Genomic DNA, 25943 nt, shown 5'->3' with positions numbered 1-25943 from the left:
GGATATAATTAACGTTTTATTGCAAATTTATTCAATGATATACCCCTCTATTATCTTTATTGGTAAGTTCGAATAATAAGTAATGCGTATGATCGCATGTCCTTATAACAAATTCTGTATGGACAACGGCTTCAATAGCACATTAACAGATTTTCATTTCCCTAAAGAGAGCCTCATTTCCCTACTGACAGCCTCACTGATTTAAACTATTCTGTCAATTCTTACCAACAGTCTGGTTTCAATTGGAATAACCAAAGCGCTAAGAATGAATTGTTGATTTAGCGGTGTTTATTAATAATGGAATATAGTAGGGTCGTAATACATGAGGATTATCACAATCATCAGGTAGCTCAAAATACTGTCTTTTTCCTCTTTGCAAAAGCTACAAATAAAAACCATCCTGACTGTCTTCTTCTTCATGCTTGGCTCTTACCAGGAGAGTCTTGCAAGACAAACAATTTAAACATTCAATTGTGGAGAGATCTTGAGAGCAAGAAGGCCTTCCATTCTGAAGGCTTATGAGGGAAAGTGGCATGTTTTCGAGGACTTGTGCGAGACCAATGTCATTGTCCCTTTGAATGCCACAGTCTTTCAATTGGCCAACTGTTTTCTATGGTTCGCTGAGGAGAAACAGTTGGTCCCTGTCACTATCAAAGGCTTTCACTCTAAGATATCGGACACATTCTGGCATCATAGCAGACATGACATTGGACATGATAAAGACCTTACAGATCTTTTCGCCAATTTTGATCTCAATTTACCAAAATCACTCTGTTTCTGAAATGGAACCGGCCTTGGGTTCTAACATGGCTCAATTCAAGAAAATTTGATTGTTGGTGGTCCTCTTGGCACACCTGGCTTTTTCACCCAAAACAGGCTACCATCTGCCAAATACCAAACAGTTGTCATTAGCTACCTCTCTTCTGTAGACAGTTCAAGTGCAGCAGTCATGCTAGATCCTGTTCATGCTCTTAAGCACTACTTGAAATACACAGACTCAAGTCTGGTACACACAAATGCCTCTTCCTCCCAGTGAAAGCATGGGAACATTATATCATTCCTCAGGCCCATGCTTAATGGCTGAAGTGGGTTATATGCTAGGCATACTCTGAGGTCTTATAAAATCAGAGTTGCCTCATGCAGATTTTTTGCACACGAGATTGGCGCTATCTCAGCAAGCTTTATGTTCAGACATGTTTCGATCCAAGATATAATAAAAGCTGTTGGCTGGCATGCAGAGGCAGCCTTCTAGAGTTTTTATCTCAGGGATTTAGCATTGCTGAGACAAACCTTGAATCTGGTAGGGCCAGTGGTTGCAGGATGGACAGCTACCAGACCCAATTAGAGCAAATCAACACAGCCATTTAGCTTCACTGGATTTGCCAGTGAAATTTTATAGGTAAGTAGATTTAAACTTTATCTTCTTAAACCTGATAAGGGTCAAAGATCAAGTGACCCTAGACTGTGTTGCTTACATAATCAGGGTTATCATTCACATGGGAATCCAGCTATTCTTCCCAAAAAGGATACCTGAGGTGGAGGTTGGATGGTCAGCATGCCCTCCTCATGCTACTTATTCTTCTGATGTAATGTGATTGGGGAATGTATTCAAAAGGGGAAAGTACATTTTAAAGTAAATTGTTTTTCTGAGAAAACTTACCCAATCACAATAATTAGAAACCCTCCCAACCACCCTGCCATGTTAGCTTCCGCATCAGTATCTCACTCAGATTAGAACTAGTGACACCTGGTAGTACCAAAGAGAGGAAATGCGCAAGTCATTTGCCCTTTGTCTATTTGAAATAGTCTGGAAAAGACGATTTTCATCTTTTACTAGGACTGGATTCACGAGGTAGCAGGACATTATTCCTAACATAATGTCATTGGATAAATACTTTTGGAGAAACATAATTTACTTAAAAATTTGCTTTCTGTTTCTGACACTTAAGTTCTCTGATCATTTGATACGAACTGTTGATTCACTATTTTTGTGGATTGTTTGGTTGCCATAAACCATGAAATTAACAATTCAAAAAGCAGTGATCCTTTCAGGGAAATTATTGGAACCAATCTCAGTTCCATGAATTTAAGATCCAATTGAACTGGAACTTTTCACAAAACCATGAAACTCTATAACCACAAAAATTAATGAATTAACCGTATATGTTTGCTACATGTGTGTCCATAAGAAATTTTAGTTTGACAATGAACCTTTTTTTTTAAAAAGGTTATGTAAAGTTACGTAGCAGTTTGGAATCCAATAGCCTTACAATTAATTATATTGAAATGGAACACGTTTGAGGCATTCCAAGCATAAGACTATGTCAGACTGATGACTTAATAACCAGGATGATGATCTAAACATAATGATAGCCTGATTTTAATTTTATAATAGACTAATTCCATATATTTAATTCCATAGAGATGAATATTTAGGTATAAAATTCATATATTTAGCACTCATTTCCTTAGATGTATCATATTCAGAGAACTAAACTATTAACATCCAATAGAACCTTAACTTTATGCTTGGGAGGGCTCATGTTTTAAGAGAAGTTGTACATATGCAAAATTGTATGATAATGTATATTTTTAATTTCAGACTGCTGTACAGAATGTGCATGACTCAGGGGAGTTTCATCAAAAGATCATGGAAAATCTTGGTGAATAAATGATCAGGCTTTCTTGTTTTATGCTGATAAATATTAGATTGGTTGGTTGGATTTATGGAATACATTTTTGTATTTAAAGATTTGAAGATGCCAATACATGGTTCATGCAGCTTTTGAAAAATCTTTGGGTTTTAGGGGTTGCCTTGCAAAAAAGTCATTGAATTTCAGAAAGTTTTTTTTATCATTGAGAAGTTCTTGAATTTGTTGAAAAACTCTGATAATTTCCCAGAACTTATCTGAGGATATATAATGCATTAAAAGTGAATCAAATATGTCACTTCTGGAATTTAGAATTTCTGTTGTGTGGTTAAACGTGTCAATAGCAGCCACTTTTTGGCATTGGAAAAACTGGACATTGTACAGGTTCACCTTTTAAAATTGATTTTTGACAATGTCATTTTGTTCTTCATGTTATGATTATTATTGTTACGTTATCAAAATTATTTTATGTCCACTCAACAACACGATCATAATTCAGGTATTTGTTGTTCTCTACCAATGATTTTGGCAGCCTCGCTAGGTGCTCAGCATTAAGAGTTCCGTGTTAGGCCTGGTGTCAGGATAATGTGACTGGGTGGGACATCATGCTACATGTCTGCAGCATGATGCCCTAGTGCTAGACATCACTATAAACTGCCGATATCTTAGTGATATGACTTAAATTTTTTTAAAGCTACATTAAAAACACAAATGTCCCACACAATATTACTGTATCCAGCTCACTTTTAACCATTTCAACACTACTGACTGGTAAAGTTGTCCGGGAACAATAACTCCCGCTCAACACTGTAGACCGGTATTCTGGTCTCACATACCTGTCTCGTTTTGGCGATAAATTCTCAGATTGGTCAATGTCTGGTATTCCCCTATAGTAAATATTTATATCATACATTGATTCATTTGCATACTATTTGGATACATTCAGACTTTTAAGGTAGTTTCTTTACAAGAAAGTTTTTTTTCTCTGATCCATAAATGGAAATCTTCGAAGTCGCCTAGGTACATCCAAAATTTTATAGAGAATGCAGTGAAACTTAACTTTTGAAATGCCTGTATTATCATCTGTGTGAGACTAAACTTGCTTATGAGAATATTTTCAGAAACCTGACTGTTTCTTCTTTACAGTGATACCAAATATGTATTCCTGTCACAAGAAATGAAATTTATACAAATCATTGAATATATGTTGCCTACATTTATTGAGATCTTGAAAGTTACTTACTGTTTAAGGGCAGTCTTTCCCTTGTAGTTACTAAGTGGTGAAAGGTTTAATACATTTTTGAAGTGAAATTATTACAAACTGAAAAATATATGCCGATTTTAGTTTTGTTCATGCTGTAAAAACAATAGCTTCATTAGCCAGTTGCTCAACTTTCCAAGATCAAAAGACAATTGGATTATGTAAGAAGCATGTGATATCAGAAAATTTAAAAATTTTATAATGGTTACTCTTTGTGACACAAACACTGAAACTTTGCCTGCTTTACAGACAAGTTTTGATTATTGAATGACCTTGGATCCTAATGAAAATTAGATGTAACTTGTATCTCCTCTCAATCGACAAACATTCTTTTTGAGATATTGCTTTAATTCACATGCAGATTGATAAAGATATCTCACTAGACACATCAAACCGACACAAAAGGTGACTTCCATTCCTGCTGCAATAAAGCAACTTATTTTACCTCCATCAAGCAAATAGCTTCATTCCTCTACCCTAGTAATAAAAACTGCTTCACTTTCGAAATTCGCATATTGACACCTTTAAGTCAAACTGTCAGCATGACAACATGAGTTATGAATAAAAACGAGATAAGAAATGTTTCCACATCAATTCACATAATATTCCTTTATCTGAACAATGCTGTCATCATGAAGAAAAATTCAGTTTGCATAGACTGGCTGGTCAATTTAGATAGGCTCAGCTACTGCTTAAGGACGGGAGAAACCATTGTTTAGTTAGCAAATACCTGGCCACTGAATATATACAAATTGGGTGAATAAAATAGTGCATGGCATGAGGTAGTTACCAATTGCTGTTCATTTTACAATCATCAGACTAGATGATGGTATAACTTGGTAAGTGCTGTACCAATGATATCAAAATGTGGCCTACATTTCACTGGGTTTGTTAAGTTTCTGAGTTTAGCTTTTAACCAAATAGGTTTTAGGCACCCTGTTTGCATACTGTTATTCCAATAATGATTAAATTTGCGAGGGGAGGTATAATGATGAACATTACACCTTCATAACCTTCATCACAAAAGGAGGTCACTAACCCATGTTTCACTGACTTGGGTTCAGTGTCAAGCATTGTTCATGCCAAGATAATTGAATAATTGAAGTAGATGATTTTAGGCATCGCTGTTAGTACCACATCCTTGTAACAAAAGAGTGTGACTTTTTAAACAACATTTCACATTGTATTGCTTTAAGTTTGTATATTTAACACATAGCTACATAGGTTTTTTACCTCTTGTATAATTATATTATGCCAGGAATCATGAAACTTGTTGATAGGATGCATATTGATCAGTACTCCACCCACGTATTAAAAGTAGGTCATTGTTACCCCTATTTCATACTCGAGTGACTTTGGTTTAGTTTTGTGTTTTTACTTTTCATATTTCAATCATTAGACCGGATGATTCCATATCCTCAAAAAATTGCACCGTGACCTACATTTTACTAGGTTAGTTTAATTTTTATACTTAACTACTGCATGCATACATTTACTGCATGCTGTGTACATACTGCTCTCTCTGGAATCATGAAACATGGTTTGCTGATGCATCTTCATGAGCACTACACCCTCATTTCAATTGTAGGTCAGTATGGTCCATATTTTACACATCATTAGCTTGCAGTTAATTTGGTGTTTGATGTTCATTTCTCAGGTACTGTTCACACTCAAGTCATAAAATTGATGATGATATTCGCCTCTGCTTGTACCATACCCTTGCAACAACAGAAACCCTTGATTACCTCTGTTTTATCCTTTGTTGGCTGTGGCTATGACTTTGGAGTTAGCTCATGACCACAAGAGTTTTTACATGATTCGTGTATATTCTTCTACTCAGAATCATGAAATCTGGTTATTGAATGCACCTTGATAAGTTCTACAGCCCAATTGCAGACCTTTATTTCATGCTTGATACTTTGCTGAAATAGTTGTGTCTTGAAATTCATTTCCTTAATGCTGTTGGACTTGACTTATAATTAGGTATATAAAATAATACAAAAACAGCAGTTAATATTTCTTTTCTTCAAATCATTATGATATCTGTACTGTGGTATCTCAGAATAATCTTCTTTTTGGGAATGTCTTTTATGTCCTATCATGGCAGGTAGGTTGTAACATAGCTAGATGGGTAGGTGGGTGGTTATGTAGGTAGTAGTCTGAGTTTCCTTAGACCCTTGACACCCCATTTTTGATATTTGGGCATTTATGTTGGAGTGTAGGGTCAGAGTCCATTGCCTACCGAAAAGTTGGAATTCACCAACACCATTTGGTGTTGGCATAGGGTAGCCGCTTACTAGCCAACCTAATAAACTTGAACGACCTTTGATCAAGATATGCCTACATGAGATCGATAGGAATATGATTTATTTTCTCAAAAATCGTGAACATAGCATTCATTTTATCTTTAATCCGCTGACAAGTTAGATGAAACTAGAGCATTGATAAAATTTGAGCTGGATCTCTCCATTTACATTTCTAGTCACATGACTACACAAATCTTGTAAACTACATGTTAATATGGACTCTTGTGTGGCAATGTCTTGTGTGTCACATTTTTGAATGAGTCATGTAAAAGACAAGAGACAATGAAATATATATATATATATATATATATATATATATATATATATATATATATATATATATATATATATATATATATATATATATATATATAAAAGATAATAATAGATCTACTTTTTAATTGAATCCGACATTGCTGTGCATTTACTGTCATACATATAATGTATATACCTGCTTATACGGTCCAACTGCAAGCTGCACAGACACAGATCTGCCATCGCATCATGCGCCAGCAGATCTAGGTCTGTGCAGTTTGTTAAGAGTAATCAGTAGAGCAAACAGCATAGACCCTGTTATTCTGGTGCATTATGCTACAGCAGATGATGATCTCTGTTGTTTGCAGTTTGACTGGACTTATAAGCAAGTATATATGGTATTTGATTTCCATGTCCTGCCTCACTTTTGACAAACACTTTCATGTGTCAGAGTACATAGAATGGCATCCATATAAACATTATGTGAATAACATTTAGCATATAATAGTTTGTGTTAGTGTTTGAAAAGAACAGCATCTGAAACCATACAGAATATATTTGGTTTGTGTTAGCTGAGTGAATGGGGGCTTTGATGGATAGTTTTTTCTTACAGAAACATACATGGTGAAAGATGACAAGATAAGAAAACTGATGGACAGATTAGTGGGGTCTGGAAAAAAGCTCTTTATCATCACTAACAGTGGTTTTCCATTTGTGTAAGTATGGTTAGATTGCCCGTTTTTGTTTGGACCTGATTTTAGATCACTTTTGGTGTAGAAATTGTTGTTGTAGGGTTTAATGCCATTTTTTAGCACAAGATAGGCTATACATGGCAGCCAGTATAAACGGTGGAGGAAAAACCCAGGAAAATCCCAGAAAGAACCACCGACCCACGAGAAGCTATTGGCAAGCTTTCTCACATGCCCACACTGGCTGAACCCGAGGCTTGAACTCATGCAGATAGAGATGAGATGGCAATGATCTATAACGGTGAGTGCTTTAGACCACTCGGCCATTCAGGGCCCCACATTTGTGTAGATGTAATGCAATTGAAGAGGATAATTGGTAACTGGTGGGAACATTTTAGGTATGATTGATAGAAATCAATCCTTTTCAGCATTAGGACAGGTTATTGAAATCCCACCTGAAGATCTGAATATTTGGTTTGAGGCTTTCTAAGTTCATGTCCACAGATTTTGATCCCAAGTGTGTGTTTTCTCTATCCCATACAAATATATATGAATATTTTTCTTTCGTTTCAAACTTGGAAAATAGTATTGAGAAAAAAATTGCATAGTTTAATAATTACATAGTATTGTCTAAAAGTTATATCATCTGAAACAGTTAAAAACGGTTGAATTACAGCAAAGAATAGGCAGATAAATTACAATTGTACTGTACTAGCTGTTAATGAGTGGCACATTTCTAATGTATTGGCTGTTAATGAATGTTACAATTCTACTTTACTGGCTGTTAATGAATGTTACAATTCTACTTTACTGACTGTTAATGAATGTTACAATTTTACTTTACTGGCTGTTAATGAATGTTACAATTCTACTTTACTGGCTGTTAATGAATGTTACAATTCTACTTTACTGGCTGTTAATGAATGTTACAATTCTACTTTACTGGCTGTTAATGAGTGTTACAATTCTACTTTACTGGCTGTTAATGAATGTTACAATTCTACTTTACTGGCTGTTAATGAATGTTACAATTCTACTTTACTGGCTGTTAATGAATGTTACAATTTTACTTTACTGGCTGTTAATGAATGTTACAATTTTACTTTACTGGCTGTTAATGAATGTTACAATTCTACTTTACTGGCTGTTAATGAATGTTACAATTTTACTTTACTGGCTGTTAATGAATGTTACAATTCTACTTTACTGGCTGTTAATGAATGTTACAATTCTACTTTACTGGCTGTTAATGAATACTGTAGTATCATTTATTTTCATTAGGCTCAATTTTCGTTGTTTTTGTTTTTAAAAAAGTAATTTTTATGGGTACTTAAGTTCGTGGTTTTCCCTGTCAAAGTTTGCATATTAGTAAGTATTTAATTTCATAGTTTGACCTCTACAAATACCCAAAACAAAGAATACAGAAGAATAAAACTATGCCGACACAAATGGTGGTCACATTAATGTTTAAATTAATACTACCACCTGTATGAGCACAAATCAAAGACCTTGCAAGTTCAATACTTACACCATGTTTTCGACCATGTGAATAACATCAGTCGAAGCCAATGCAGCCAACAACACTAAAACAATACTTCCATCTCTATGAGCACAAATAAAACACCTGTCAAGATTAACCACTTTCGCTGTTTTCGTTTGAATGCTTGACATCAAAGGAAGCCTACGCAGCCAACAACAGTAGGCCAATTGGCTATTAAAGTACATATGAATGATCTCTTACTTAAACCACTGTCCATCAAGTTGCATCATCAATATTTGATGTGTTTAAAGCCCACTAAAGTACAAAGATGCAAACTAAATTGAAAGACTGTGGAATCACCCCTTTGTTTATACCTGCCTCTTGTACAGACCACTAGACTTGACAGTAAAGAAAGAGTACGAAGTAGAATTAAAGTCACACTTCCACAAGTGGTATGCTAAAGAGATCATAGAAGCCATTACTGAAAAAGATGTTACTGGTGATGAGCAACCTCATTAGTCAAGCCAGTTCACGCTGAATGGACAATTGCAGCTCATGTGACAATGAGTACAAGATCAGACCTAATTATCAGTGGTTTTGAGAAAGCTGGACTTATTTAATTCAGCAATTTGGTGATTATTTACCTAAGAAGCATTTGTGAGTACCATGAGGCTTGATTGACACGATGTTGATACAATGGCTTTGTCCAATAATCTGTGATGGGTGAGCTTTAATACTTTGCAGTAATTAGTGTATATACTTAGTGTTTCATTAATAATAGTGTTTCAAGAAACAGTTACAGTATTTTACAGGATTGTTGTTCTTTTGGATTAAAAATGCATGGATAAAATGAAATGTGCTTTCAAAAGGATTTAAATGTTTTAACAACAGTTGTACTCAAATGAAGGATCGATTTGAATAAGTATTAAATTTAATTTTCAAATACTGTTATTTTGTATTATTTTTTCTTTCATTTTCAGTACTACTGTTGTTTGAACGCTTATGCTTTTTCTCTATTTTCTCTCTATTTTTACTTTAATTACCTCACATATCAATTTAAGGCAGTGAGTGTAAAATTACATCTCTTGGATACCTTATCGAATGTGTGCATTGATACAATACAAAAACGGATTTATAATTCTTGTTTCAAAAGGTTAAAATAAAAAATAAAACAATCACATGTAAGAGCTAATTTTAATTTACCAGATTTTTCATTGGTGCTTTAAATTTATGTTTCAGGGCAACAATAAATCTACAAAAATTGGTCCCCCACAAAAATTGATGATATTACAGTATTACAATTCTACTGTATTAGCTGTTAATGAGTGGCACAGTATTAATGTATTGGCTGTTAATGTTACAATTCTACTTTATTGGCTTTTAATGAGTGTCACAATGCTTCTGTATTGAGTATTAATGAGTGACAACAAACAGTGAAAAGAATTAGCTCACTTCAAGAATTTCATTCAAAATGTTGTTTATCACACATAAGAGCTTCCAAACTGCAACTTGTAAACTGAGGCTAGTGGAATCTAGATATTAGGTTATTTTACATGGACTGTCATTTGCTTGATATATATTCAGGCCAATTTATTTGATTTTTCTGACTAATTAAACATTTCTTAAATGCAAGTATTTATTGTTAATTTATGATGAGCATGACTTACAAACTGGAAAAATGTAATAGAATGCCAGCTCTGTTTTGAGTCCTTGCCTGCATGTGACAAATTTCTGAGAGTACAGGTAGTTCAGCGGTATTTTATGTACACATTCAGACATGATTTTTCTCCATTTTAAAGCGAAATTCTGCTTTTCTCCTGACTTGAATCTGATTTTATCATCTTCAATTCGCTTTTTTAAAAATGTTCTGTTTGGTCCCATTCTGCAGTGATCCTTTTAATGTATTCGTTTCTAATATTAGTTAGCTCACGACTCGTATAAAGAGTATTCTGAGTCAAAAGTTTAAATTCATCCAATGAATCTTCATGTAGTGGAAACTGATGGCAATGGAAAGAAGTGTGCTTGCAAAAAATGGCATCCCGAGTTGTCGAGAGAGACCATGACACAAGAAGTTTTAAAGGTTTCAAAAACATGGAAATAGGAATGGCTGGAGCAAAAAGTCTATGGAAATTTAGTTGGTCAGTTTATAAGAAAACTGAATACTGGAGGACTGGCATTTTGTGACCTCTGCTCTACGGTAATCGCGGTTGGAAGTGTTTGGAGCAGCATCTACAAAAGAAGCTGCATACAGAAAAATTTAAGCTCAGAAGGCATCTGGAAAAGTGCAATTAATTACTATAAAAAGAAAGATTTCTTGCATGGTAGAACAGATGTAGCTCACTGTCAGAATATGCGTACTGTATGTCGACAGTACAAGTACCAGCTCTCATTGAGAAGGAAAAGAAACGATTGCATATTGAGCCAAAAAGGAAGGCTAAAGAAAGCCGCAAAAGAGCTAGACTGGCATGTCAATATGTTGTGTCCATTGGAGAAAAAGACAAGTGAATGTATGGGATTATTTGTATATAGTTGATGTACTTGGATGCCTATTTTATAGATTTGTTATGAAAAGAGAGGAGTATAATATATTTGCTGCAAAAATTATTGTGACTTAATTACGATGTGAATACTGACATGCACATGAAATAACTCAAGCATCAATAGTATTGGAGAACAAATTCATGTGACAATAAATATTGTGAAATCATTCAAGTTGAAAATTTTTGGTAAGTTTGTTAGTTTTTCAAATGATTATTTTATTATATATTATGATCATAAGTTGCACCAGGAGCACTTTTTATGATTGTGAAATGCATTTTTGGCCGGGAGCCTTTGACCCTCTAGACCCCCAGATCAAGGGCGCTGCCCCTCAAGACCCTGTTGGGGGAGGACCCCATATCTCCCCTTTCACATTTTCAGCTTTTTTTGTGGAATACCAAAATCATGTCTGCATATTGCTATTCTTGTAAAAGAAACCCAAATCTGTCTCATTTCAGTGAAGCTGGTATGCGCTACATGTTAGGAGACAATTGGGCAGAACTGTTTGATGTTATTGTATGCAGAGCAAGGAAACCCAAATTCTTCAATCAAGACACCAGGTTTGTTTGACAGTTTTTGATTTTAAGGAAATGTTTTAGAAGCTTGGACATTATTGGAACGTACAAACATTTTTCTAGAATTTTAAAGTTTGTACTGTGTAAACAGCAACTGCACACCAGAATGCAAAAGATTAATTTTGTTTTTCATGGCTGTGAATATTGGGTATTAGATTCTCCATTCTTTTTATGCCCCACCATGACAGTGATAGGGCAAAGAGTATTATCCTTGACTGTCCTTACATTGTCAGTCTGTAAGCATATCCATCCATCATGCCATGGTTATGTTTTATGTTAAGGTCAGTTTTCAGGAATTGTGGATGGACATTGATGTTGATTACACATTTATATTCTGGCTGTACCCAGAATGCATTACAAATTGTGACTGGTGACGGTGCTCCCTTACTCTGATATGCCGTAGTGTAACATGGCACTGTTACTGCTCAGGTTTGATCATGGATCCCATTATAAAGCACCTGAATATAACTTGGATCCTGATATAAAACCATTATGGCCATAGATCCCATTATAATGTACCCAAGTATAAAATGATTATTGATATTACACAGGTATAGTCATGGAATTGATTATAAAGCACCTAAGGATAACATGGTCCCTGATTATGCGGAATATCTGTACTTTGCAGAAATTGCCAGAATAAATTTCCCTGAAAAAAGGGACATGCGGTTGATACATGTAGGAACATCTCAGCCTTTTACATGACATGGTATTGTATAAACATCAGAAGTAAATAATCACCATTCTGAACTGGTATCAGGCCCACGGTTATTATTATTACATCATGATAACTTCATTGATGTCTCATTGACTAGATGACATGTAATCATGAACAGTTAATGTAAGATAAAAAGTGAAATGGCATGTATTTAATTGATTTTTAAAACATTATCAACTGTTTTGTTCTAATTCCTTCATTTTATAAGAATATGTATGTCACACATCTAGCTTGCCTCTACAGATCACTGACATTTCACTTCTATCTGCATGGGTTTGACTTTGGCCTTGTTCAACGTGGGTATGTGGGAAGGCTTTCTAGTAACTTCCCTTGGGTTGGTGGTTTTTCCAGATTCCTTTATTATATATTCTGGCCACCATGTATATTATACCATTTGCTGAAAAATTATGTTAAACCCACTAAACCAAACCAAACTAGCCAGATGTTCATCCACCAAAAACTTACAGTCAAGGGAAGTATTGCTATGGTTATTTCATGTCTCTCAGTTGCTGTTGTTGTAGGGTTTAATACCATTTTTCAGCACACGATAGGCTATACATGGCAGCCAGTATTAATGGTGGAGGAAGAACCTGGGAAAACCCTTGGAAAGAACCACTGACCCACTAGAAGCTACTGGTAAGCTTTCTCACATACCCACATTGGCTGAACCAGATACTCAAACCCACGCAGACAGAGGTGAGATGGCAGTGATCTGTAACAGAAAGCGCTTTAGACCACTTGGCCACTCCGGGCCCCCAATGTCACTCAGAGAGTGAGAGTTATTCAACTCACATTAGAAGGAGATGAGGATGTTCTGAATGACATTTGAAACCATATTTTATTAAAAGATTTTTTTATAGAGATGATTAATATAAAGAGATTTGATTAGTGTCAGAACAGCCTTTGTTAAAACTCCTGTAATTTCGTCTGCAAACTGTTTTATGGATGAGCCACATTAGGGAAGTTAAACAATATCAGGAATCAAAATTTGCTTATCAGTAGCCAGTTTTAAAGGTTAAAAAAATTCCATTTTATTTTAGGCCCTTTAGGTTGTATGACCCTGCTACAAAAGAAGAAACTTGGGATCGAGTTAGAAACCTCATGCGGGGCAAGGTCTACATGCAGGTAACATCTAAATGATAATCAATCAATGCAAGGTTTTGTTGAGTCTGCATTGAGTAGAAATTCAAACTAATTGAATCCATCATGCTTTTATGGGATGGCAATATCAGATTTGAGGGTCAGAATTTGTGGGCAAAACTCATGAATTCATGTCAGCAAATTTGGGTCCTTAGGGTGGAATTTCTCAATCCAACATTAGTACATAATGACAGTGAGTTATTTTTCTCTCATTTCTCAGTTAGATTTCCTTGTCTTGGGACAAACACTTTCATAGATTACTTTTTTCATTTTAAAATTCCCTGCACTTTTGCATTTTATTTGACAGATTCAAAACACAGCTTTCAGCAGTCACTATTATTGCTTCTCACTTTATATAAAGGTCATAAGGTTTGTACTCTTTTATGAAAATCTGAATAATTATCTAATTAGAATCTAGATATATATGCCGTTCTTAGAAAAGGAAAAAAATAAAGAAAAAGACATAATTGTTATGTGTTGGAAGTATTATGCAATGAGTGTCTCGAACCACATGCTATTGTTGTTCAAAATACAGTATGGCTCATTTATATGAAAATGTTAATTAGTGCAGAGGGGCAACCTGTCAACCCTAAGTAAACAAGTTCTGTCCACGAGAAAATAGAAACATAACCATTTGTTATTTTGACTGTATTACTACATTTAATCAATGGATGTCATATGAAAATAAGTAATTAATATCTTTTACTCAGAGGACTTTTAGCTTTCATCCATTTTAATTTGGAAAAAGTTCTATGGTAGGCAGTGGTACAATACATTGCTGGGTACAAACTGACAAAAAGTTTCAAAGTGTATAGTGACAGAGATTTCTAATTCATGATATTCTTGGAAGTAATATTTTCGTTCTTGGCAATCTGGGAAGTGTTGCTTTTACTAGTGCATGATACACTACATGGAAATCTTCTTGTGGAATATCATGTGGACTGATGAATGAACCACTCTGATTGGTAAGTGCAGGAATTTTCATTTGTTTACAATATTTGGTTCACCTGGGCTGTTTGGTGGTGTTCGCAAAGTTTGAAGAATGCAGGGTTGATAAAACACATTTCAAGTTGTTGCCATCTTTATGGTACCTCTTGAGAGAGTTTGTATTTTTCACTTTGTTGTCAGTGATGTGTATAGTCTGTGTGTATGGATCAGTGTTTTCTGTTATAGTTTGTTTTACACAGCATCCTGAATTTTATCCTTTCTGTAGCTCAGTCAAGTGTTAGATCAGTGTGATTAAATTTTGCTATCTATATATAATTTGTTTCATGCGAAGTATTTAAAACAAGTTAGGTACTTTTAGCTACATTTAATAACGCTGATCTGAAAATATACATTGTTAGGCCTACAGATAGGATTATATTGACCATGCTGCGTGGAGTGAACTAGTTTCTAGCATAACACTAAATATATTGACTTCATGTGCATGTGAATGTCTCACATAAACATGTTTTGATACAGTTTTCTCGAATGTGGAAAGACCTTAAGTTTCTGTATGGGTCTTTTGGTGGTGTTGTAGTTTGAATTTAGAACAACTACTTCAGACACAACAGAAAACAACAAGGTGTTTTTTATTATAAAGTAGTTCTTAACACATGAACACCTTGACTAAGACAACCTGTCTGAAACAACCAGACTGATAAAAGAAAGGTTAGGTTAGCAAAACAGCTAGATTTCTCAGTCGTATGGGTGAGAAATATAAATCTCATTCAGAAGCCTGGTCACTCTTTCTGTGACAAGAAGAGCTTTTGGGATGACATGTTGTTTATTGTCCATTCATCTGTTAGCACAAGTTGTTTCTATTGCTGCGCCTTATGATGTTCTTGGAAGATAGATATAAAAGTATATATATTCATCCCAAGGTCTAGTTGGTAGGTCCTGAATGAAGATGGGACTTGTCAGATTGGAAGATTGATATAAAAGTATATATATTCATCCCAAGGTCTAGTTGGTAGGTCCTGAATGAAGATGGTACTTGTCAGATTGGAAGATTGATATAAAAGTATATATACTCATCCCAAGGTATAGTTGGTAGGTCCTGAATGAAGATGGTACTTGTCAGATTGGAAGATAGATATAAAAGTATATATACTCATCCCAAGGTATAGTTGGTAGGTCCTGAATGAAGATGGTACTTGTCAGATTGGAAGATTGATATAAAAGTATATATACTCATCCCAAGGTATAGTTGGTAGGTCCTGAATGAAGATGGTACTTGTCAGATTGGAAGATAGATATAAAAGTATATATATTTATCCCAAGGTATAGTTGGTAGGTCCTGAATGAAGATGGGACTTGTCAGATTGGAAGATTGATATAAAAGTATATATATTCATCGTAAGGTCTAGTTGGTAGGTCCTGAATGAAGATGGTACTTGTCAGATTGGAAGATAGATATAAAAGTATATATATTTATCCCAAGGTATAGTTGGTAGGTCCTGAATGAAGATGGGACTTGTCAGATTGGAAGACTGATATAAAAGTATACATATTCACCCCAAAGACTTTCTCATTCACATTCTTTACCTCAAACAATAAATATCAGCAACACCAACAATAAATTCACAGAATCAGTACGAAACCTAGGTGTTAATCTGGACAGTACTCTCACATTGCACCAACATGTCATGAACATATGCAAGGCTGCATATCTTGAGCTGAGACGCATCTGCTCAATTCGCAAATATCTTTCAGTTGATGCCACTAAAACACTTGTGTGTTCATTAGTACTTTCAAGACTGGACTATTGTAACTCAATTATGTCTGGTTCATCTCAATATCTACTCCAGAAACTTCAAAAAGTTCAAAACACAGCTGCTCGGATCATACTTAGAATACCACGATCAGAGCACACCTTCCTGCTGCTTTGTACCCCACACTGGGTATCCATTTGATCCAGAATCAAACACAAAATTTGTTCTCTCTGCTACGTTTCACTGATGGACTCCAGTCCAACATACCTATCTGACCTCACCCATGTGTACACACCAGCAAGATACTTATGCTCCTCTTTTGACAATTGTATACTCATTATTCCCACTATAAAAACGAAGTGATATGGACAACGTTCTTTGCATACCAGAGCCCAGCAAGGTGGAATGAATTGCCCACTGAACTTAGACACAAAAACACAGTGATCCCATTCAAGAGTGCTCTCAAAACTCACTTATTTCGACTGCAAGAACAAACTTAAAGACCTAATACTGTTTCCTACCTTAAATATTTTCAGCATGTTTTTTATGTTTTCTAATTTCATGGTGTTTGTTTTTTGTAATCATATCATTATGTATGTTTTTTTATGTTATAGGTGTTGTCTAATGTTGCAAAGTGCTTAGAGCTTCTAAAGATAAGGTGCTATACAAAGTCCTCATTATTATTATTATTGTTATTATTATTGATCATCCTTCAATTTTCAGGAGTGCATACATTTTCTCTTTGATCTTTATGTAATGCCCAAATCCATTGAATATTTTCTTGTTTGTTGAGTAAGTGTATTTTATGTATACTGGCCATATGTGAAAAATGTCTTGCCTGGGTTTTGGCATCCTATTCAATGTTTCCCTATTATGTCAATGGTGCAGCTAAAAAGACTGCCGGCTTAAGTGTCTAAAATATCACATGAACAGAGTATTAACCTCATTTACTTACTGTCTGATACCATACCTTTGTGGCATGCAAATAATCCCTAATGCATGTAATTCCATTGCAAAAATTGCATACGTCTTTAAACTATTCAATGGTTTTGTCACAGATCATTATGTATCTGAATTCAATGGGAAAAATTAACAGCAAAAATAGGTTAAGAAAGATGAAGCATATGTATGGTTCACTACATTTCAGGGTCTATGAAAGGTGTCTGTACAAATTTCATACTGCTACAGTTTTCTCATATGCATTTCCATGTACCTTTATGAATTGTAATTCCCAATAATTAACACTTGTATGCCTATTTGTTTGAATGACTACAGCAAGAATAATTAACAATCAACACAAGTCATGCTTTCAACGTACAAATAACTTTTACTTCAGATTTTGTGAATATCGAAAGAAACATGTGAAAACTACTATACTAATCATTGCACAAAGTGCAAAGTCAATCAGGTTGCTTGACTCCATAATTTTAAATTTCATGATTTCTTCAAAAATCTGTCTAGTGGAGTCTGCTTCTTTGCCATGAACTGTTGGCTTCTAGCAAAGTCAATGCTTCTGAGTTGGAGGATTTTGACACTGTCCACATCGTAAGTTTCCAGCCACCTCATTCTGGCTTCTAGGTGCTCTACTGCCTCTGACACTTTTAGTATCATTCAAAATCGTGGTCATTAGCATCAAGGTTTCAGGCTCTGGTTGTGCAGCTTCTGTCTTCCTGCTGATATTTGCAACAATTTCATCATCTGAAATGTGCTCATAAATGGAGCATATGTCATCTGCTGAATACCGGCTGAGGATATCATGATGACTGTGCTCATATTCTTTGGGTGCTTCTTTGGCTAAACTTATGTCATCTTCAGTGAATCCTGTAAATTCAGGCTCATCGTCACTATCATGGTGTGTAGATGACATAAAGCTGGACCAAAAATCTTTATCCAGCATTCTTCAATGCAGAATGCAGAGATAGCATCCCAGGCTTTCCCACCGAGGTGCCAGACTTCTTTCAAGTTGAGTGATGCCAGTGATGTTTCAAAGGAGTTGTAATCCACTACCATCTGCTTGATCATTTCACGATGTTAGTTTTGCTTAAATACCGATATGATGCTTTGGTCCAGTGGCTGGATTTCTGACATAGTGTCGATGGTTAGGAACCAGTCTTCAAATATGGAGCTATTCATCCATGCATTCTTGCTGTTAGTGTATTCAAAGGAAAGTTCCTTCATGTTAACATGATGAAAACATCTGGGAAATTTCAATTTTCTAATAATCAGAGGTCCGACTTTGTTGTTGCCAGATTTGTTGCTGCAAAACAAGAGAGTAACTTGGTCCTTCCTCTTCTTAGAGACTTGTCGTTTGTGACGATCAGTCTTGGTTGCGAGGTTGTGGTTGGGTAACGTTTTAATGCATAAACCAGTCTCGTTTCAGTTATAAACTTGATCGGCTGTGTATCAACCTTGATCCAGCAACCTCTTAGCTCAATTGGGTAGGAATTGGCAGCCTCTTTTTCCCCAGACACAAGAACTTGGCTGATAGTGTGCCTTTTCTTGAACCTGTCCAGCCAGCAGTTACTCACCTTAAATCTGGAATGATCTCCATTGATACTGTGATCAAATTTCTCTGCTTAAGCTTTCAGAATTGGGCCAGAAATGAGAACTCCTTCTGAGAGAGCCTGGACAAACCATTGGTACAAGGCTGACTCTAGGCTTTTGTCTATAGCAAACTTAACCCTTTTACTTTGTAAACCAGTTTCCTCTTCTAGAATGTAGGGTAGACTACAGAGCTTTTCTTCTGTTTTCCTCCCTCACAGAGGGGACTTGCTAATTCCTAGATCTCTGGCAGAGTATTTTTGTTTGCCCTTTTTTAGTTGATCCAGGGCATACAATTTCACTTGGGTTGAGAATGACTTGCATTTGTGATATTGCTTTTCTATAATGGTAAAATATTTTTTTATAAAAAATAAGAAATTAATAATGATTTCATAAGCAAACACCATACACATGTAAAACCCGAGAACTAAGTGCAGTGGGCCAGCATTGGTCACAAGTCACTTATATAGTTTTAAGCTGAACGCATGTACAATTTCATACCCTTTCAGTTTCCAGCTAATAAAGCGGACATTATTTTGCTGTTCAACTAATTGCATCTAATAACACCGCCAAGCCCAGAAAACATGTTGGCGGCTTTTGTTTTTTGATGGTATTAAATTGTGATAATCTTTTATCAACCACTGCTGATTGGTTGTGTATGCATTTAAAGAAGAAACACATGTCGGCTACTGTTTGAGCAACAATTTTATACATAATTAATTGAAGACAATCACAAAAACGACTTACAGGCTTTACTCATGAATCAGTAATAAGTAACATTTCTGATGTTTATTTTGGCATAACACTTGAAGAACCTGGTGAAATTGTTAAAATCATGATCATTCTATATTCAAATTCATATGCAAACTCTTCCCCAAAATGATAATAAAGTACATGTATTTAAAATTTCATGAAACAAGCTATGATCATATTTTATTTAAATTCATACAGAATCTCTTCCCCGAAACGATTGTAAAAAAAATTATACACTATTTCACATCCTTTTACCCAAAAATATTTTTTCATGTGCAAATAAATATATGAAATTTCAGAAGCCATGCCATGACTAAGCCATGTCCAAATTTGCGTTATTGTGGGGTGCATTATAGCAGGGTTGCACTGTACCTGGGCAGTTGGGCCTTGTGCATCTCATGCTTTCAAAAATGATGCATGTAAAATGCCCTTGACAGTTCAGTTACATCAAACACTTTGTGGCCTCTGCTAATTTTCTCTAATTTAAACTTTATTATTTTTCTCACATCAGGGTCCAAAAAGTGAATCTCATTTCATCATCTATCTCATTCAAATGTTTCTTGTCATTCTTATTTTTGGTGAATAGTTGTTTAGCGCTTTCACCGTAAGCCTATTTTTGATCAGCCATCAACAAATTGTATGATGCATCTTGCACAAAACTGTAAAGCTTCAAATGATTACACATTCAGCTGATGAATTTAATGCCCATGCCAACAAAAATATCTTCCACATAGTCATTGGTTGCCTCCTTCACTGCAACCACTTCCCACTCACAAATAAAGGTCATTCATAATGATGGTCATTTTATGGATTAAAATGATGAGACCACTTAAGAATTGTATGATATGCCACTGTATTTCATCAGTAACATTTGTTCATGTCAGCCTTGGTATTAAGCATGGAGTAACCTAAAGAGCATAGATTTTGCAGTATGCTTTATGCAAAGTTGTTGTTGTTGTTGTAGGGTTTAGCACCATTTTTCATCACCAGATAGGCTGTACATGGCAGCCAGTATAATTGGTGGAGGAAGAACCCTGGAAAACCCCGGGAAGAACCACCGACCCACGAGAAGCTACTGGTAGGCTTTCTCACTTATCCACGTTTGCCGAGCCTGAGACTCAAACTCACGCAGACAGAGGTGAGATGGCAGTGATCCGTAACGGTGTTTATGCAAAGTAACAGATAGCAAAATTGCTATCTTTCAGTATTTTTATGTTGCAGTCATTTACTTATGCTACATCATATAAATATCTATGCAATTGTCCAGCTTACTGCAGATCTTTATATAAAATGTTTTTGTCTGTCAATCAGCATGTATATTTATGGACAGGTTCAAATGAAAAAGTTGTAACAAAATAGTAAGAAATTTTCAAAATACCTGTGTTGTGTGTATATATTCATGCATACATAAGTATGTACACACATACATACATACACACACACACATACAGATATACATACGTACACACATACTTAAATATATTTATTGGAGACTAAAGCTTTGCAGGCTTATGTTGATGCCTATTTATTTAATAATTCTTTTATTTCTAGAACTCTGAGTGATCAAAGAATATGTATAAATATTTTCATTCATGAAACTATGGCACTTATGTTGTGTATACCAATAAAAAGGTTAGTGTTGAGGGGCAAGGTGTTCAAACACTTATGTTGAGTATACCTATAAAAAGGTTAGTGTTGAGCGGCAAGGTGTCCAAACACTTATGTTGAGTATACCAATAAAAAGGTTAGTGTTGAGCAGCAAGGTGTCCAAACACTTATGTTGAGTATACCAATAAAAAGGTTAGTGTTGAGCGGCAAGGTGTCCAAACACTTATGTTGAGTATACCAATAAAAAGGTTAGTGTTGAGCGGCAAGGTGTCCAAACACTTATGTTGAGTATACCAATAAAAAGGTTAGTGTTGAGCGGCAAGGTGTCCAAACACTTATGTTGAGTATACCAATAAAAAGGTTAGTGTTGAGCAGCAAGGTGTTCAAACACTGATGTTGAGTATGCCAATAAAAAGGTCAGTGTTGAGGGGCAAGGTGTTCAAACACTATTTGCCCATATAGGTCAATATTTGATCCCAATACGAGCTAGAGTAAATGGTTTCTCACATCTGATCCTGCAGAGGAATATGTATAAACATTGGAACATATGCAGTTAATATATTATAATAATTCTTTAATTGACCTGATTTTTATTTTCTACAGGGTAACTTTAAAAGTTTTCAACACATGACTGGTTGGTATGGATCAAAGGTGATTTACCTAGGAGACCATGTTTACACTGATTTGAGGGTAAGATATTGAACTCGATTGTTTAAATTTTTTTCTTCAGATATATTACCTATTCATAACATGTTTGGAGTACATCTGTATATCTGCCATAACATGAAGTGTTGCACTAAAAATGCAGTTTGTTATTCCCAGTTGTGTTTAAAAAAACATGATTTTCAGTAATTGTTTTAAAGGAAAGTGGCACTTCATTATATCCCAGTAGCTTGTAACAGTCCAGATCGGAGTTGATGTAAAACTCTGCTTTGGGAATGGTGTGTCACAACCCTTAGCCATAACCTCTAGGTCAAGGTTACTAATCGTGTGTCACAAACCTTAGCCATAGCCTCTAGGTCAAGGTTACTGCAAGGGAAAATGTAGTTCATTGACTTTTAACCTTGTTTATAGCATTAAATTGGAACTACTGAAGAAATTTTATTGTAACCATGTAAATAATTATGACTATGGTTTCATGTGTGACAGTAATACCTCATGCCACAAGCTTAGAGTCATAGCATGGAAAATGTAATCATGGTTCATACAACCTTGAAAAATGCTTGAATTTGACATGTTGCTTTGAAAACTCCTTGAATTTTGAATATTGTTGGTTTTATTCTTGAAATTGTTTGTTGAAAATCATCTTGAATTTACCACAAACTCCTTGAATTTATTGGATTGAATACAAAAAATGTTAATTTTAAAGTGGATAAATATATCACTTTTGAAGGTTATAATTTTTGTTTTTTATTACATAATTTCCAAAAATAATAAATTGATAATTAACATTGGATAATATTGGGTGGATTAAATGACTCATTTACACAGGTAATTACCAGCTGGATTAGCACCACATTGCTGTAGTGATTGGCTTGTTTGTTACATGTTATTTCTTCAACTTTTATATCAGTTTATGCAGTGATTAAAATGTAAAACATGAAAAAGTTAAATTTCTACACAAAATGTATTGCTTGAAACTTCAGGAAATCCTACAATGCTCCTTGAGAAGTCCTTGACAGTCAGCTATCTGGGGCTGTATTAACCATGGTAATTGTTTGGTTTATATCCTTGTCTGGAGTGTGTCTTCCAGATCACTGAAGATATTTTGAGAAAACTTTGGCCATTTGTTTCTCATCAAGACAAGATAGTGTGTTACATGCCAGGCAATATGCTTCAAGGTCAAGGTCATGGCAAAGTAAAATATCAATCGCCGACCTCTGTCCATTTACTGGGAAAACTTTGTATCAAAGAAGATACTTTAATAAAACTTTAGCCAGTAATGTGTCTTGACCTGACAGTTTCATATGTATTCAGTCATACTGCTGTCTTCAAGGTCAAGGTGACAACAGTTACAAATGTTCTGGCCTGTTTTCTTTTCTAGGCTGACACTGTTTAACTCCAGTAGAAATCTATACCTGATTATGTAATCCATTTACACGTAAAACTTTTGTACCAAAGAAGATATTTCAATAAACCTTTCACCAGATATATATCATGACAGTTTCTCAAATAGTCAGTCCTACCCTTGCCCTCAGGATCAAGGAGACAAGGGGTCATGTGATTGTCAAATACCTAACTTCAAAGTCAAGTCATTATTAGAGAAAAGATTGTTTAGTGTGCTCTTGTTAAACCAATTTTATTGATTTTCTTTTGCAATTTATGGGGTAACTTTTACATTAGAGTTTAATATTTTAGTCATAACTTGTCGGAATGAACTTTGCAATACCTTTTTTATGCATAAAATAGCATGTATCTGGCCTTACTCAAGGTTTTGTCCAATTTTGATAATCTTATCTAAATCTATGGAGAAAATTTTAAGGTTTCAATTTGAGTGTAGAAATCTATCTGTTGACAGCTGTGTGATATTTCATCTTTTAATTTTGTTTTAGGACAAAAAAATTCATTGGAATTAAACTTTTGTGTTAAATAATGTGTACTAATATCTTGTTTAATACATTTTGTTTAGGTTAAAGTATATGTTTAAAATTTTGTTTATTGCTTTAAGTAAGTAACTGTGCAGTTGATTTTGTTTCTTCAAACACATTACCCCATCATAATGACCTTAGGAGAAAAAAACATTACCTTGTAAATCCAGCTTTCCCACACTAGTTTCTAGCAATAAAAACATTGCTATCATCTGCCTGAGATGACGATTGTCACTCTTTTGGTTTAATTTTGTATGCAAGATCATGCTGTTGCTAGTTTGGTTACTTTGATTGGTATTATGTTAATTAAAAAAATGTATGTTCAGTCTACTATATGTATTTTGCCACAAATTGTATAGTATTACATACCACAGAGTTGCATATGTAATCATTGTCAGCATTTGTGTTCATCACTGACATCATCTTTGTAGTTAGTTTGCAGGATCCTTGAATGCTTTCATCACTACTGGATATCATTTTGCTCCTTATTCATAGTGCAGGACTAAATAACTTGAAGAACAAACACTGAAATGGTTATGGAAGACCATGCAACAAATTGAATATGTATGGGGTGTGATTCAAGTCATACTTACAACATTACCATTTTTGACAAGCAGTGCATCTAAGCGTATGGGAGGGTGAGGAAACACACCATATTCTGACATGATTTTTCACCTGACATGAAAAATCTGATTCTGGATGTAGCCAGGTTTTTTAAAATATCATTTCTGATCTGGTTTGTCTTGTTCTGTTCCATGATCTTTGTAAAGTATTTGCTCCATATATTGGTTTACGAATGATTGTTGTAAGGAGTATTCTGATGATTGGTCAAAAGTTTGTACCCATCCAATGAATCTTTGTGTTACAGAAACTGATAGAAAAGGAAAGAAATAAGGATGCTTGCAAAACATGGCATGTCAAATTTTTGAGAGAGAAAAGAATACAAACAGTTTGGATAATTGTTTGAAAAATGTGTGGAAATGGCAATGGCAGAAGAGGAAAGTCAGTGGAAATGTAGTTGGTTAGTTCATAAGAAAACTGAATGCCAGAGGACTGATATTTTGTAAATGTTTTGCAAGAGATTGAATTGCATTGTCCATTTTTGGAAGTGTTTGGAGCTGTAGACTGCACCTCCTGCATACAAAGAAATTAAATATAAAAAAACACAAATTACAGACAATACAAGAAGGTTTTTGAACGAGAAAACAAAATCCCTGTTGAGAAAAAAAAAGAAAAAAGATTGAACACTGAGTCAAAACATCAGTGGTGAACAAAAGGAAAGCAACAGATATCTTTGCCAAGACTGGCATACCACTGTCGACAGGTTGTGTCCTATGAGGGAAAGGACAAGTGAATTTATGTGATTATATGTCTATAATTGATGTATTTGGGTGATTTATTTAACAGATTTTTTCTGAAAAGAGAAAAATGTAATATAATATTTGCTGCAAATATAGACAGATTATTGACTGAATTACTGTGTGAACACTGACATGCACATGTAAATATTTCAGCACATATAATATTGGAGAAGTCGATGTAACAAAGAACATCTTGAAACTCTTCAGTTATTATTGAAAGTTTTATAAAGTTATTTTTTTTATAATGATGTTTGTTTGGGATGAAGTAACAACCCCCAAACCCTATTGCACATTTTGCTTTTGGACCAAAATCATGTCTGCATAGTATCACTCTGCCATGATGGATCTTTGCAGATACAGTGCTATGACAGTCCCATGTTGGGCCATTACCATCATGGAGTCTGATTGGACCAGTAACATTATAAACTCTTGTAATCATATCAACCTGCTGCTATTATGGACTCATGGCCAATATGGAGCCTGTCGGGCAAGTGCCATTACAGACCCTTGTTGGTCTCTCTGCTGTCATGGACTCTAATCAAACAGCTTCAGTATGGCCCATCATGGCTTAACAACCATGCCCTTCCTATAATCATGATATAGCTCTGAATGCCTGATACCATCCCTAACAATTGACTGTACCAAGAGTGACCAGTCGCCATTCACACTTCTAACATAGTCTGGTTGAGTCACTGTCTTATTGCATTGTGTACAGAGGCAATTTCAAGATCCATGTGTTGTTGCTGGAACAACTCCCATTTGAATTTAGCAAAGCTTGTTATA

The 25943-nt window shown here is 35.1% G+C and overlaps 1 protein-coding gene across 1 annotated transcript in view; it reads left to right on the top strand.

The window, feature by feature from the left end:
* Nucleotides 1-25943, top strand: part of LOC149799979 (5'-nucleotidase domain-containing protein 3-like) — a 98611-nt gene that overhangs the window by 33813 nt on the left and 38855 nt on the right. The window contains exons 8-12 of the mRNA XM_089959505.1: nt 2603-2663; nt 7087-7189; nt 11639-11740; nt 13514-13598; nt 21815-21901. Coding sequence (XP_089815631.1) covers nt 2603-2663; nt 7087-7189; nt 11639-11740; nt 13514-13598; nt 21815-21901 — 438 coding nt within the window. The remainder of the gene's footprint in view (nt 1-2602; nt 2664-7086; nt 7190-11638; nt 11741-13513; nt 13599-21814; nt 21902-25943) is intronic.

The sequence above is a fragment of the Sinohyriopsis cumingii genome, chromosome 5 (assembly GCF_028554795.1).
Source record: "Sinohyriopsis cumingii isolate HCF-2022 chromosome 5, ASM2855479v2, whole genome shotgun sequence".
Classification (NCBI taxonomy): domain Eukaryota; kingdom Metazoa; phylum Mollusca; class Bivalvia; order Unionida; family Unionidae; genus Sinohyriopsis; species Sinohyriopsis cumingii.
Note: the sequence above shows the minus strand (reverse complement) of the source record. Positions and strands in the feature narration are given on the sequence as shown.